General features: G+C 28.0%; 1 protein-coding gene across 4 annotated transcripts; it reads right to left on the reverse strand.

The window, feature by feature from the left end:
- Positions 1-4,492: 4,492 nt before the first annotated feature.
- On the reverse strand, positions 4,493-13,084 carry LOC109813248 (uncharacterized). Of its 4 annotated transcripts, XM_083068921.1 has the most exons (6): positions 12,572-13,084; positions 12,308-12,454; positions 10,795-10,890; positions 6,952-7,038; positions 4,814-4,892; positions 4,493-4,713 (listed from the first exon to the last, which is right to left on the reverse strand). In XM_083068921.1, the coding sequence occupies exons 1-6, from the start codon at positions 13,028-13,030 to the stop codon at positions 4,685-4,687; spliced, it is 897 nt and encodes a 298-aa protein (XP_082925047.1). In that variant the 5' UTR covers positions 13,031-13,084; the 3' UTR covers positions 4,493-4,684. The 4 variants fall into 4 exon arrangements, with proteins under 4 accessions (XP_082925047.1, XP_020233001.1, XP_020233000.1 ...); XM_020377412.3 differs by lacking the exon at positions 4,814-4,892 and having other exon boundaries at positions 6,952-7,035; positions 12,572-13,081; XM_020377411.3 differs by lacking the exon at positions 4,814-4,892 and having other exon boundaries at positions 12,572-13,080.
- Positions 13,085-16,352: the final 3,268 nt, after the last annotated feature.

The following is a 16,352-nucleotide window of genomic DNA, read 5'->3' on the forward strand; positions in this document are numbered from 1 at the left end:
CAAAAGCTCTCTTGATCCTTTTTGATATAATTGACCATGACACAAGGTATTCAATCTCTTCTCTTCAATTAGGTTTAACTGATCATAGCGAGCCTAAACCCATTATGCTTCCTCAAGTTTGGTTTCGGCCATTACTCTTAGAGAAGGTACCTCAACATCAATGGGAATGACTGCTTCCATACCATAAACCAGAGAATACGGAGTTGCCCCAGTAGAGGTGCAAACAAAAATGTGATATCCCTGTAGAGCAAAAAAAGTTTTTCGTGTCAATCCTTATAGGTGACCATCATCTTTTGAATAATCTTTTTAATATTCTTGTTTGCTGCTTCTACTGCCCCATTCATCTTAAGACAACATGGTGAAGAATTATGACGTTGAATCTTGAAATATTCACGCAACTCTTTCATCATCTTGTTGTTCAGGTTGGTCCCATTGTCAGTAATGATGTGAATTGATAGATCATCATAATGACAAATTAAATCTCTTTTGATGAACTTGACCACCACATTGCTTGTCACACTAGCATAAGAAGCTACCTCAAGGATAAAACAATGGCCTTTTTGATGCCTTTTGTTCATTTCTCTTCTTTTTCATCTTCATTGTTTTGATGGTATCATAAACAAGCTGAATTAAATTGTGTTGCCCCTGTTTTGAGGGTGAGCCTTGTTTAAGGTAATTGAAGAAAATTTTCACTTTTAGGCTCAAATTTGGGTGGCAAGTGATATATATATTTTGGAGATAGAGAAACATGGTCAGATATCATTTCAAATCTTGACTGCTTATTTTTTAAAGGTTGATCCTAAGACAAAACTTAATGGACTCCATGTTACTCTTTCTTTCTTTTTTTTTATCCTCTTTTTTTGTTTGTCCTAACTTTTGCTTAGACCGCCCTTTTGGGTTTTCAGTCTAACGGACTTTACATTTTTTCATTTTTTTTTTTTGCTCATAAGACTTGTCTCCATTAAATGTGATAGTTGGTGGGACAAATACTCATAAAATGATAAATTTTCCCCAATAAGAAATCTTCAAATTTCTATTGTCAAACTTTTTAATTGAGAATCATCCAACAGATTTGACTTTTTATGAGGACAAACTCTTTATTTTTGGAAGAATAATGAGGAAACTATGAGATATAATGAGACAAAGACAATTTATGACAATGAAGATGACAATTTTGTTATGCAAATTAATGAAATAATTACTTCAAAGGGTTAACAATGGCTTTCAAACCACGCCAATTGACAAGTTAAATTGTCAAATAGCTCATCTTCTCGATTAAAAATTAAATGTAAGTGAGAATAATAATTTCATGTTATTCCCCATTTTCTCTGTTTCCTGTTTTTTCTTTTTCTTTTGAGACATTGCATAAATTTTTTTTTGCTCGACATTCTCTTTAAAAGAAAATAATCAAATTAGATAGTTATTTTTTAAAAAATGACATGAGTGAGCAATCAGTTAAACCTTTATTTTACTATGAAATGCATCTATTAAGGAAAAATGTTGAAATGAAAGAATTTTTTTTTTTTATAGAAACAAATGCATTTGACTTGCGATGATTAAGTGAGAATAAATGCAATTATGACGAGAAAAGATGATCGATATGCCTAATGGATATACGTAACATGATTACTTAATCTAAATAATGTTTATGCATGAATGTCATGAAAAATTATGAAAATATTGAATGTTATGAGATACATTTTAGACTAAATGCTCAAATGGAATAATGATCTTACTTTGAATTATGCAAGAGAGAACTGTATTCATTTTCTTTAAGAAACAAGTGTCAAAGATGATGACAATTGTAATCTTTTAGAGTTGTATGAATGATTTCATAAAGTATTATTTTTTTTATGCAAAGATGTAAAATGTATATCATGAATGAATTATGAAATGTAGATGAATGCATGCATGCATGAATAATTTTTTTGTGATGAGTGTTATATTGAAGGAGCGTGAGATATGATAAAAGTTAAAAGATAAATGTATGATTATGAAATGGAATAAAAGTTTTTTTTTTTGCGTCATTCGAACATAGAGGTAGAATTTGCTCGCGTGATACTTAATAAGGGTATCCATAAGTTGAAAAACTCTACGGACTACTAATATGTGTTCCTCTCAAAAGGGTGGAACTATAGTTCTAACACAGGTTCCTAGAGCCAATAACCCTTCTTAGGATATTAGTCACAATAATAGGTAAACTATTAGAGGCGATAATACCTTTGAAAGGATCAAACTCTAAGTGAGGCCTTCATAATAACCAAACAAGATGTTCATCAAGAAGGTTACTACTACTCAACCTCTTACTATCCTAAGTTGCACTCAAGTCCGGGCATAGGACCCCACTCATAAACGTGTGTGAAATTGTGCAAGTGAAGTGTGTGAAAGGAGCAATCCTACACTATCCAATCTACAAAACACAGCACATATGTTATAGAAAATAAAATTCTTTTACCCTAAAGTTCACAACACATATTTATATAATTCATGCAAATAAGACAAACAAACAAAAAATAAGAGATATAAACAAAAAATAATAATAATAATAATAATAAAATAAAATAAAAGTGAGATAAACATTTTTAAAAATTATTAATTAGTTTAACTAATTATTATAGGCTTGCCTCTCAAAAATGTCCCCAGTGGAGTCGCCATCTGTAGCAACCTCGGTCGCGACGGGACGGCAAAAAATAAGTTGAAAAAGAGGAGTCGCCACCAATGTTATTTTTTTACGGAAAAACATTGGAAAAACCATAAAATAGAAAATAGTTTACAAAAACCAAATTTTTGAATTCGGGAGTCGATTACGTGTGAGGAAGGTATTAGCACCTCACAACGTTCGTCCTAAGACGATTACCTTTTAATTAATTAAACTAATTATTCATAATTTATAAAATATTTATCTCACTAAAATTATCAAATATATTTTATTTAATTAATTTAAATTATGCGTTGAAAAAAGGTTAAAATTATTAGTTATATAAAAAGGAGGATAATATATTTTTTAATTTTTTGGCTCGACAAGATTTAGTTCTTGCTCCTACGTATCTTCATGTGTAATGAAGAATCAGAGTCACGTAGTTCTTTGATAGAAAATATTTGTGTGTTGACATTTTTTATTAAATTTTATTTTTGTTAAATATAGGATTCTTGAACTGTCTCAGCTCATTCACCTAAAAATATAATATTGACTAAGGTGTACACCAAAGTCAATTCAATAAAATTTTAATTATAATTATTGCTAGAGATGTTATGTTGTTAAAAAATTTCTTGGTTGAACATTTTTGTTTTTGGAGGAAAAATTTAAAGATAAGCTGTCACAACTTGTACTTTAAATTCAAAAGTTAAAAAGATGTCACATCTAATTAACCATTCCTCCAATAAAATTTTTGATACAATAATTTCATATATTTACATTAAATATTGTAAAACTATATTATGATATTTAATCAAATTTTGAATTTAAATAAGGACTAAAAGCAGATATTACTAATATAAAAATAAAAAAATAAAAAAAATGAGTTTAATATACTCACAATTCTTCGCTACAGAAGTGGGTCTCCTTCTCTGGGTTCCCTCTGGTCCAAGGTGGAGATGTGTGTGGGAAAGGTGTGTGTGGGTGTCCTTTGGGAAGGCCAAGGGGGGAGAGATGTGTGTGTGGGAAGGGGAAGGGCGCTATTTATAGACTTTCTGGAGGGACCGGAACGGCCCGTTCCGGGGTGGCAATTTTACTCACAACGGCCATTTTTGGAACGGGCTGTTCCAATTTCGGAACGGCCCGTTCTGGACTAGAATTTATGGGTTTTTTGATAGTTTGAGAACGACCCGTTCTGGACTAAAAAAATTATAGGTCTTTTTAAGGTTGGAACGGCCCGTTCCAGTTTGGGAACGGGCCGTTCCAGTTTTTGGGAACAGCCCGTTTTGGGCAGGAAATATTAGGCTTTTTGGAAGGCTGGAACGGCCCGTTCTATTTTTGGAACGGCCCGTTCCGTGCTAGAATTTATAGGTGTTTTTGGAAGGTTGGAACGGCCCGTTCTGAATCCGGAACGGCCCGTTCCGAGCTAGAAATTTAGCTCTTATTTGGAAGATTGGAACGGCCCGTTCTGAAACCAGAACGGCCCGTTCCGGGCTAGAAATTTTAGGACTTTTTTGGAAGGTTGGAACGGCCCGTTCCAGTTTTGGAACGGCCCGTTCCAGGATAGAAATTTTAAGGCATTTTAGAAAGTTAGAACGGCCCGTTCCAGATTGGGAACGGCCCGTTCTGGGCTAGGAATTTTATGAAAAATACTAAATTACCCTCCATAAAAGTATAAACAATGAGGTGTTACATTTGACTTACGTATTTTTGTCTTTTTTATTCTTTTTTGAATATACCTTTTTTTCTATTTTTTTTAAACAAAAATTGACATTTCCCGGACGAAATTGGGTTACTACAGTATTTATACAATATGATTTCTACAACTAACTAAAAGAAAATATAAGAAGTTACGAATGAATGAAATGGTTCTGTGTTGTATTATTCTCTTAGGTAGCAACATGACCCTCACAAGTCACACCCTAATTATCAATTTTATTGAATGTTGTCCTCCATTCCACTGCTTCCTTTTCTTTCGGCCATGCTTTATTATCCAACATGGATTGTGCAATGGCCTGCACACGGATTTCACCTTTCCTCCAGCCTTTCTTATTTTCCAATGCGGTGTGTACAATGGCCTGCACATGGAGTTCACACCTTAGGGTTTCAAAACCTATTAGCATCACTATAAATGAGAGTTCATAATTTGGGTCTAGATCAATTGGTTAAGCAATATACATGAATATGAATGTTGTGAACTTTCTTGATACTCGTATCCAGTCCCCATAGATAAAAAATTACTTTCCAAAGCATGAAACTGAAATAAAAATTTCTGTCTTTTAAGATCAACGGTTGTTTAAATTAATGTAAATAATAATAAAAATACACTTATAATCATGTTTTGGGACTTTGATTTAGATCAGATAAAATTAATTTTAAAAAATTAATGTTTTAAAAAATTAAATTTGAAGGATAATTTCAATTAGATATTGATGTTTAAGGAAATTAAAAAAAAAAATGCTATTGTAATTGAAAGTGATATTTAAGTGTTAGTTTTGAAAATTTAACTTCAATTAGATAGATAAATTAAATCACTTTTATAAGTATATATTGGTAAATTAAAATATATAATTTACTAATGATTTTTACAATAAAAGACATATTTTTTTTATAAACATGTTTCTCCTTATGAATATGTTTTTGTTTATATATTTGAAACATTTTTTCTATTAATAAAAATTCGAAAAAAATATGTAATAATTTTTCCCCTATCCTACTCAATTTCATTCATTCATTCTATTCGTTAAAATATTCAAGCAAACACTTGACGAATCGAGAAGGATTGGATATAAGAATAAAATTTATAATTTTATTGGAGTATAGCGACAATGTAATAACTTTTTATATTGTTATACAATCATGGATAATTAAATAATTAAAAAATTATTGTCTTTTGTAATATTAATTATTTTAAAAGTCATTTAAAATAATTTGTAATTGATTAGCAATGTAAAAAAAATAGATTATCAATATATCAAAATAAAAAGATAAACTTTAATGTCAAAAAAAATGAATTGAAATGATACTCTAAATGATTAATATTTGAAATGGAAAAAAAAAATTAATGTCAAAATTGAAATTTATAATTTTAAAAGGAAAACACACTCTTAGTGTTACGTCCTCAAATTTAATGTTGTTGTATTTAAAATTATCAGCAATAAAAAAAAATAGTTATAAAAACAAAAATTACTAGTACAGAATACACATTTTACGTCGGTTATTTTAGGAGTTTTACGTCGGTAAAAGCTCCGACGTTGAAGTGGGAGAAGTAAATTTACGTCGGGGTGCAAAAACCGACGTAGATTTACGTCGGACATTACAAGGTCCGACGTAAAAAGTTGTAAAAAAATTTATTAAAAAAAAAAAGGAAAAACAACTTCAATCAGAACGGGCAGTTCTGGTTGGAGAACGGTCTGTTCTCCAAGCAGAACGGCCCGTTCTGCAACCTGGACTTGGCCACTTCCTTCTCCAGCTTCAAAAACTCAGAATACAACGCAAACAGCCACATAAAAAATCCTTAATTACTAAAAGATCTGCCAAAATACTTCCACAAATACACCCGTAATTAAGTGAACCTAGGAACAACTATTTTAAACAGAACCTTTTAATCAAGGGCAATAACTCCATTTCCTATTTCGTAACATGACTACACCAAAAAATTACAAGGTTCAAAATGCAAGAAGAAGTAAAACAACCAAACATCACCAACAACCCTAGAATATCACAAGCAACAAAAACATAGTGCAAATCAAGAAAGAAGCATATGCTATGACGCTGTCGCTATCGCTCCAAAAATCAGTACGAATATAATTTTGCTCCAGTTTTGCTCTGGGTGGATCCCAAGCTTATCCAGGAGCAGCCACGATTTAAGGAAGAGACGCGAGAGATGAGTTTGGGTTTAAATTTTTGAAATCACCATCGCGCGACCCTCCTTTTAATTGATGAACCATGATTATTTACGTCGGTCCTAGTAGGGTCCGACGTAAATTTTATCATCTACGTCAGACACAATGCATAACCGACGGAGATGTTAAAATTTACGGCAGATCCTAGGAGGTCCGACGTAAATAATTTAACTAAAATTACTAACCATGCCACTATATTTTTATTACGTCAGATATTTGTATGTCCGACGTAAAATGGTAGTATCCTAATTTTTCACTAGGGAATCAGCTATGAAACCTTTAGCTTATTAAAAAATTCAATAAAAAATTATGAAGGAAAAAAGCCATGGCACCAAAAGATTTTCTACTTCTTCGTTCATCTTTTCTTGTAAATATTTAATGTTAATATGTGTGATCAGATAGATGACTAACCTTGTAAAGTATCAGTTTAGCTATCCGGACTTTCTCATAACCATTAGGTTCAGCCTCTTCGTAAAGATTCAATAGTATGTCTGACTTCTAAGGGCAAAAATATAAAATCGCATTTAGTCACCTTATCAATCTTCATTGTCATGCTTTTAATTAATTTACAAATTACAACATGAGGCGAGTACAACCATGTATAAATAAATAGTCAATATTATATATATATATATATATATATATATATATATATATATATATATATATATATATATATGTATATTGAGCATTCAACTACAATTTAGTAATTTAATTATATTTATGGTTCTCAATTTTCACACTAATCAATTGTTCTTATTAGAGGGAAATTTTTACGAGGATACGAGGGGTAAATCCATATATAAGTATAAGAAATATTATATACAAAATAAATGAGATATAAAAAGTGTAATTACAAGTATAATATATATATATATATATATATATATATATATATATATATAGAGGTTTATATTTATTTAATATATAATTATATATAATTTTAGTGTTGATTTTAAATGAGATTTAATAATATATTTTGTGTGTTATTATAACTTATATCTATACTTTTTTAATAATATATTAACATATATATTGTGTGAGTAAAGATAATTTTTAATAATAAGTATTATGTCATTATAAAATGTGTGTTATTATATGATAATTTTCTTATTTTATATATATATATATATATATATATATATATATATAGGAGAGATTCGTTTACTTTAGGAGTAAATTTACTTAGACTTACTCCGTTCAATAACTACATCAAATCTCAATGATCTAACAGTTGAATTTAAAGTTCTTAATTCATAAATCAAATATGCAATTTTTTTAAAAATTTGAAAACATTTTGATACTTCGATTCATTAATTTAAATTGACAGATAATCATAAAGATATTTAATACGATGACTTGATTTAATAAAAAGAAGTACCAAATGGTTTTTAATTATTTTTAAAAATTTATAGATTTGATCTATATATTAAAAACTTTAAATTTAACAATTAGATCATTAAAATTTGATATAAAACATGAATTGAATGAAATAAATCTATATAGACTCATTCATGTAATAAACAGATCATTCTTCATACACACACACACACACACATATATATATATATATATATATATATATATATATATATATGATTTACCAGGATTTAATATCATAAGAACACTTAAAGAAGTTATGACTTTTTTTATTAAAAAAAAAACTTAAATGACATTCATACGGATAAAAAAATATGAAAATGAAAAAGAATACATATTATTAGATCATGAATGGTTGATAATTGGCATTTTGACTCACCTTTTATATGCATATTTAAGCAATGTTACTTTTTTCCTGACTTGAGACATTTAATTTGGCCCTTTTACGTGTTTATGTAATTATATATTTAGGATTAGGTACCTTATTACTAGTATATGAGGTTTTTGTTAATTTTATCTTGTTTTGTGTAGGAATTTTGAGGAAGATAAATAATAAAAAAAAATTTAAAAAAAAAACAACCAAATTTTTAAGCCCACTTTAAGGCCCAATTTTGCATGTCATGTTGAGCAAAGTTTGATTAGCACTTAACACCAAGGTTTCAAACAATACAGCTTTTGGTATATCCCGTGCCAATCTTTACCTCCTCCAGTATCGAGTATAAAAATAAAAATTAAAAAATTAAAAAAAAATCTTTACTTATTGGCTTTAAATATAAGTCAAATTAACTTAATTTTATTCTATTTAATATTATCATTACTAAATACTCTCTCATTGAATTAATATTATTTTTTTTAATGTTTTTCTATTTATTTTCAGTATCAGATTTTAAGGAAAGATAATTTAGAAAAATAAATTATTTTTAATTGAAATTAATTAATTAGCACAATTAAATGATGTAAACTAAATTTTTGATTTAGCATATTCAATTTTTTTGTCTATATTCAGAATCGAAGATTATGTTTCTCGCACTTGGTTCGAGATCATTAGAAAACAAATTGTTGATTCATGCATCCACATTTAATTAATGTAACAAAGTTTAAGTGTAGAGATGTTATTGTTCATGATTGGCAAAATAGAATCTGTCTTGATTCTTGTGCCCTAATTAACTTTTGTGCTTAACGCACCTTATCTTTTTTTACATATAAATTAACATTTGATTTTGATTGAAAAATCATTTTTTAAGTCTTAGAATTGAAGTTAATCAATATTTCTTTCATTTTTTATTCATAATTATTTTTTATTATTATTTTCTCTTATTACTATTTTTTTAAAATTAATAATTTTTTTATTAATTATCTTATCTATTTCTTCTTTAATTACCTAAAGGGTATAACAGAAAAATAAGTAATAAATATTTTGAAAAACTAAAATATGAATTATTTTTTTAATTCTTGTACATAACCTTAAACGTCAAATAAAAAAAATCGGAGGAAGTAGAACTTAGTTTTCTAGTCATCTTGCGATAGTTACTCTTGATTCAAGCTCACTAGTTAAGCTATCTAAGGAGTTAAGATTTGAATAAGGAACTTAGATATTTGTTATCAAAGAAATTATGGTTTAAGTAACTTTGTACATTGATGATAATATTTGGACTATAAAAATAAATTAAATGTCTAAGAGTTGCATGAGAATATATAGGATTTAGTAAAGTACAATCTCACCTTCATTCATATTATTGCAATAAACCTATTTTCAAATTTCCAAAATAAAATACAATACACACACAAATATATATATATATATATATATATATATATAATTCAAACAACATCGATATAATTTTTATCAACTATTACACCAATTAATAATTTTTTATAAAATGTAAATTTTGTCAATCCAATCGTTAAATAATGACTTCATATGATCTTGTATATGTATATCAAATTTTGTTAAAATAAAATAACAATTTTAATATAATCAAAATGTTGATATTTTAATAGAGAAGGGTTATAATTACACCGATATAACTTTTACTAAGTATTACACCACTTAATAACTTTATATTTATTATGAATTTTGTAAATTCAACCGTTAGATTGAAAGTTCATATCATTTTATATGTGTATATCAAATTTTGTTAAAATTGAATAACAACTTGAAGGTAATCAAATTGTTCGTATTTTTATATATTTTGAAATGAATATATTACTTTAATTTTGTTTTATAAGAATAAAGTATCAAAATTATCTTGGATTAATATAAAATATTATATATATGATCAAAGAGTAAAAAACTTTCAATCTAATGATTGGACTTACAAAATTCACATTTAATATAAAATTATTAAGCGATATAATACTTAGTAAAAGTTACACCGATAATTATAACCCTCCTCAGTTTAACATATATATGTGTGTGTGTGTTTTTGTTTATTTATTGGAAGTGACTCTTGTGAAAGCATGTTAAAAGAATATAAGAATAATTTATAATAATCATTGGATCAAAATCATTAAAATCAAAACTCAATTATAATTAAACAATTTTTATGAAATCACTAATATTATTATTATCATCACTACTATCATATTTGAATTACCATCACTGTTATCATGTGTTAGTGATATTAATAACAATAACAATAATAATGATAATAACATCATTAATAATGATAAAAATAATAATTAAAAATATAAAAATTGACTTGACTTAATTACTCGAAAATAACAATGACTAGAAATATAAAAAATGACCCGACTTAATGGCTCAACGAGGCAGGACAAGTCGGGTTCCCAAAATATAGACCTAAAAGAATTGGGCCAGGATGAAAACATGAATCTAGCTATACATATCTAATAAGGTTGAAAATCACTAACCTGATTAGTGGTTGACGTTATGTGATCCCTCTTCTCTACTGCGAATAGTTGATCAATTTGCTTATCAAGCAATTTACGGGCTTCCTCATAGTTTTCCTACATAATAAAGCAAGTCTTTAACTTTCACCTAAGTATTAAAAATGTCATATTAATTTGTACAAACAGAGTTCAAAAATTGTTAACACTAAAACATATCCTCACCTTTCTATAACAGGTCTAAATATATTACTAAATGTGCCTGTAGTTGTTTTGTTTTTGATGTAAAATGACACCATTGAAGTTAGAAACTATGACTTAATCTAATTTTTCTACGGCTGCTTTGTGTAGTTATTTTGTTAAAGTTATACTATATTCATCTTTTGCTCAAAAAAGATTATTTTCTTATTCATTACGCTTAGAGTTGGGGATAGATTAGGTTTGAATAAGACTTTACTTAAATAGAGTAGACAAATATTTATAGACCTTACCAAATTCTGTCCATAATTATACTTTTATATACACAAATTATTGAGCTAAGTTTTTCAACAAGATTTTCAATAACAAAAAAATTGACAAATATATTTTAATGTCTTCATGGATTGTCATTTAAAACAAAAAAAAAATCATTTTAGTTACTAATAATAAAAATGGTCTTTCAACTCTTAAATTAAAATAAATATTTTAGATTAAAAATTTTACTTAAAACCAAAAACAGAATTACCATTTTAATTGTTATTATTATTATTGTTGTTGTTACTATCACCATTATCATTGTCACTTTCATCATCATTGCTATCGTCATACCATCAATGTTATGATTGTTATCATTGTTACTATTGTCACTTTCTTCATTATTGTCACTATTTCACACCACTATTATTATCATTATTGTTAATACCATTATTGTTGTGATCACCATTGTTGTACCATTATTATGTAGTATCATTATTGTTGTTATCATTATCACAATCAATGATAATGACATATTAGCAAATGGTGGTGACAACGACAAAAATAATGATGTCAATGGTGGTAGTATAGTATTGATAAAAATTGTAGTAACGGTGGCAACTATGACAACTGTAGTAACAATTACCATAATAATTTTGCTTTTAATTTTAAGTTTTTTTATTTAAACATTATTTTAATTTAAGAGTTGAAATTGATGATAATTTTTATTTTCGTAAAAATTATTAATATCATAATATACCTCCCTAGTCCCTATATATATAATATTGATTGTATAAATATAATTTAATGGTCTGTATATTTAAAATTTCATTTCATACGATAAAAAATGTTTTCTTTAATCCTCTAATTATAGGAGACCAAAAAATATAATTTAGAAGATATGTTATATATTTATAATTTATGGATAGGAACCAAAAAGTTGAACATCAGTAATTTATGTACTGAATCAAAAGTTTATCATTTGGATAATGTTCAAATTTGAACATTATCAAAAATAATTTTTCACGAGACAGTCTCATGAGAAAAAAAAAATAATTAAGGATAGGAAGTGAATCCTATGTACCTGAAACATAAGAAGTTCTACAAGAGCCATTCCCAGACTGTCAAGTGAGTCTGGGCTATTAATCTTCTTGCAGTATTCATATTGTTCTTTCATTAGTTCCAGTGCTTTCGGTACAATCCCGGATTTGCAATGACGGAGAGCAAGCATCTGAAAATGACCAAGAAGCAACACGCGTTGAATGAAAAGAGATTAATAATCATCAAATGCAGCAAGCAACCTTTGATGTATCAGTTCGTTCTCAAAGTAGTGGCAAAAGAAGAAAACCTTGAGGGTGTTAACTTCATCCGGGCTGGGTCCAAAATCTTTACTTGAGGCTCCTGCTTCTCTCATTGTTTGCAACAGTGACTCCAGAACAAACCTTCCTGTGTTCTCCAACATAGATGTATTATATTTAGTACCAGATTCACAAGCATAAGCTATGGTGAGTTTAGGATTCATCTTGCCACTAAAGTTTAACAATCCAAGAACACATGCCAGAACCAGAGAAGCTCCTGTCATTCCTCTCAAAATTTTGTTGCCACCACTTCCCTTGTTATGGGAGGACTCAGAGAATCTTTCAACCATGCAAGTTGCATGGCTCAATGAACGTGTAACTGGGCTTCTGGAGGTGGAAAAGTGAGGGAGACAAAGAGGAGTGGCATGGTTAAACCTGAGGCTAGGCCTTGCACTTTGAAATCCTTTGGAAACATAGGGAAACGGGTGGCAAATAATAGCAGATTCCATATCTGATGGAGACTATGGGGTGACAAATTATGCATAACTATCTCAACAAGTATGGTACTAGTATTTATGAACCAAAATCCAAATGCGTGAGAATAAAAAAATGCATCTTTGTGGAAGGAAAGTTGGAAGTTAGGTATCTATTTTATTTCTTGCAAAAGTTTCACTATAATACAAAAAATATTACATATAATAACATACAAAAAAAATATCACTATAAATATAACATATGTAAAAATAAATTTATTTAATATATAATTACACATAATTTTAATATTTATTTTGAATGAAATTTAATAATATATTATGTATCACTATAATTTATATTTATAATTTTTATCAATATATCAATATATATTATAATTATAATATAGATAAAAATAATTTTTAATAATAAATAATGTATTATTATAGAATATATGTCTTATTTTTATTTTTTTTAAGATAAAGTTGTTGTAATTGGCTGGGCATAGCTGCTTTGCTTCTTTTTACACATTAACCAAGAGAATGAAATATGGTCTCTTTTACTAGCCCCACCTTGTGTTAGTAATCATATGTAGGAATAAATCTTTGCTTAAAACAAGGGAATGAGGAATACCTTAAAGTTACTGAGTTGGGTTCCTGACAAAAGTTTGAATTTCTTTGCCTAACTATCAGGACTAGAATATCAGAATGTTTGTGTCACTTCACAAACTTTATATTATTATGTAGATAATATTGCTTTTAACTTTGATTTTCTTCTGATGATCGCATTGTGTCTATGAACATCATTTAAATAGTTGTTCTTCTTTGTGAGGGAAAAGGAAAAGGCTCGATATGGACGCAACTATTAGAAAAGCTAGCTTCTATATGCACAATTAATTTGATGAAATTGGTAAAAAAAAGCTTGTAGGACTATGGATCTACGTGAAGGTTGTGTAAATGTAAAAGGCCTACTCATACTAGATCCATGTCTCTTAAAAATGTTGGGGTGACAAATCGTATTTCAATGAAATCTTCAACAAATGTTTTTAAATAAAGAGAAAAGTAAATAAATTAAATTTTCCTTAAGTTAAAATCAGTTTATAGAAAATTAGTTGAGAGTTTTTAAAAGTTAACTTATCCAGAAATTTATTTTAACTAACATTAGATGAGGGGTTGTTTTAAAAAAAAAAATTAACTTAATGTGTAAGTTTAGTTCGACTAATAAAAGAAGTTTAATTTGTTTTATTTTTCCAGAAGTGCTTATTAACATGGAGGTTTTTTCAGGTTTTCTATAAATATAAACTAATTACAGCAACACTATATAATGTTGAGATTCTTCTTAAGGCTTAACTTGGATAGGAACATATCTTGATTTAAAAAAATTCAGGCTCTGTGCAAAATGCTAAGAAGCTAAACAATGCTGAGAAGGATTCATGTATATCGAGAGAAAAATCTTGGAATCGAATTCCCACCTTCTTTGCAAAAGAGATCTGTAAAAGAATATATATTAGGTGCAAAAGGATTGGCAATACTATATAGCAAAAGCAACAGCCCTCACGAGAAAATCATGGCAATTTGGTATACAACTTTGTTTTATTAGCAATAATCTTATAATTTTAACCAAAACATGCTCAAACAAAAGACTAAAAACAAAAAGGTTACAAAGACCAATGCACCAATTACAATAGAGATGAAATTCATTAGTTAATCTAAAAACTCTCCAAATCTGGAAGAAAAATACTAAATATCTATATTTGTCATCATATTGCCTAGTAACTTTAATTCTCATTCATGTACTTATAGGGTACCTACATGATTTTACTTATGTGTAAATCAATAAACAATATTATTTTAAAAGTTGTTATAATTAATTGAAAATTTACTCTTAAATTATTCAAACATAATATTAAATTATTCAAATCTAAAATAAAGAACATTCAAATATAACCTTAAATCATTTAAACATATGCCACTAATCTTAACCAAACAACATTGAAAACATATATAACTCGATTAAAACAAGAGTTCTAACAGCAATCATAGTTAGTGGAACCCTTGAATTGATTAAAATCTTTAGCTTTTCATGGTCATCTCCTTTCCGTAAAGATTAAAAAAGAACGTAGTAATGTGTAAAGATAATAGAGGGAGCCAGAGATAGGAAGAGATGGATTGCATAAAATTGTGAGAATCAAAGTATATAATTCGTAGGTTTATTTTTTCCATGTGTATTACAAAATTAATCTTACATAAATCCTATTTCATTTTTGAATAAAATTAAAGCCAATCAAATTATGTTTCAAAAGAGATATGATATGATTGAATCGAGCTTTGAGATAGGAGACTTGTGTTCAAAAATAGTGTGAAACATTCATGATGAGCAGGAATGCTACATTTGAAACTTTAAAGCGAGTTTTTGGTCCTGATACGTCCAAATTGGGACAAAAGAATAAACTTGTGAGATTTGTAAATGTAGGTTTTTTTTTTTTTTTGTGGGGTACCTAGATTGTCTAAATTAAATTGATGTAACTCCAAATATCCTTAAATAAGATAGAAAAGGTTAAACACAAAATCGAATAATTAATAATGATTGAATATCAAGCCCAATAAAATACCACTAAATTAAATATAAATAAAATATTAAAATTAAACACAAAAAAGTTAATTGGACCAAGTATAAAACACAAATAAAAGTTTCAAGATTAATTTATATCATAAAGTCGTAAATAGAAAATTGAGAAAGAGTTGCCAATTTATAATTTTATATTAATATTTATATTATAATATAAAATATTCATTTAAATAATTATATATAATTAAAGTTGTAGGGTGGCGGAGTGTGTGTTGTAGGACTTGTGTCCATATCTATCCCCATTAAATTTTGCTAATAAATCTTTGTCTTGTCTCCAACCCTATCTAAATGAGTTTTTAATCTTGCCATTGAAGATATATATTATGGGTACCCGTAGAATTCGATGCATTCTATCATCCTCACTCATGACTTTAAACAAATGATTGTTTAATTTCAAGCGTGTGGTTCAGCGGTAGGGATTGATCTGCACTTAAGTAAAGTTAAGGGTTCGAATTTTATTTTGTGTATATAACTAGATACTCTAGGAACGAATATTATATATATAAGTTTTTATAGCCAGTCCTATTGTTAGGATAGGATGGTTGAGTGGTTTAAGGGTGCCAAACTCAAGTTTTAGCCTTCGTGAGAAGGCATGGGTTCAAATCCCACTTCTGACAACTTTTATTATTATAAATATATAGTAATCAGAATATTTTACTTTTTCTTTTCATTTTATACTTTATAAAATTCCAACATACAACATCCAAACTCCACTTTTATTAATTAAATATA

Source organism: Cajanus cajan, chromosome 2 (assembly GCF_000230855.2).
Source record: "Cajanus cajan strain Asha chromosome 2, NIPB_CcT2T_4, whole genome shotgun sequence".
Lineage (NCBI taxonomy): Eukaryota > Viridiplantae > Streptophyta > Magnoliopsida > Fabales > Fabaceae > Cajanus > Cajanus cajan.

Bases quoted from the DNA above. Each gene is read 5' to 3' on its own strand.
- LOC109813248 (XM_020377411.3), bottom strand. From the start codon at position 13,030: ATGGAATCTGCTATTATTTGCCACCCGTTTCCCTATGTTTCCAAAGGA. The intron at 10,891-12,307 runs GTACATAGGATT...TTTATTATGTAG, and splicing joins TAGAACTTCTTATGTTTCAG to GAAAACTATGAGGAAGCCCG. The intron at 7,039-10,794 runs GTTAGTGATTTT...TTTTGCCCTTAG, and splicing joins TAACGTCAACCACTAATCAG to AAGTCAGACATACTATTGAA.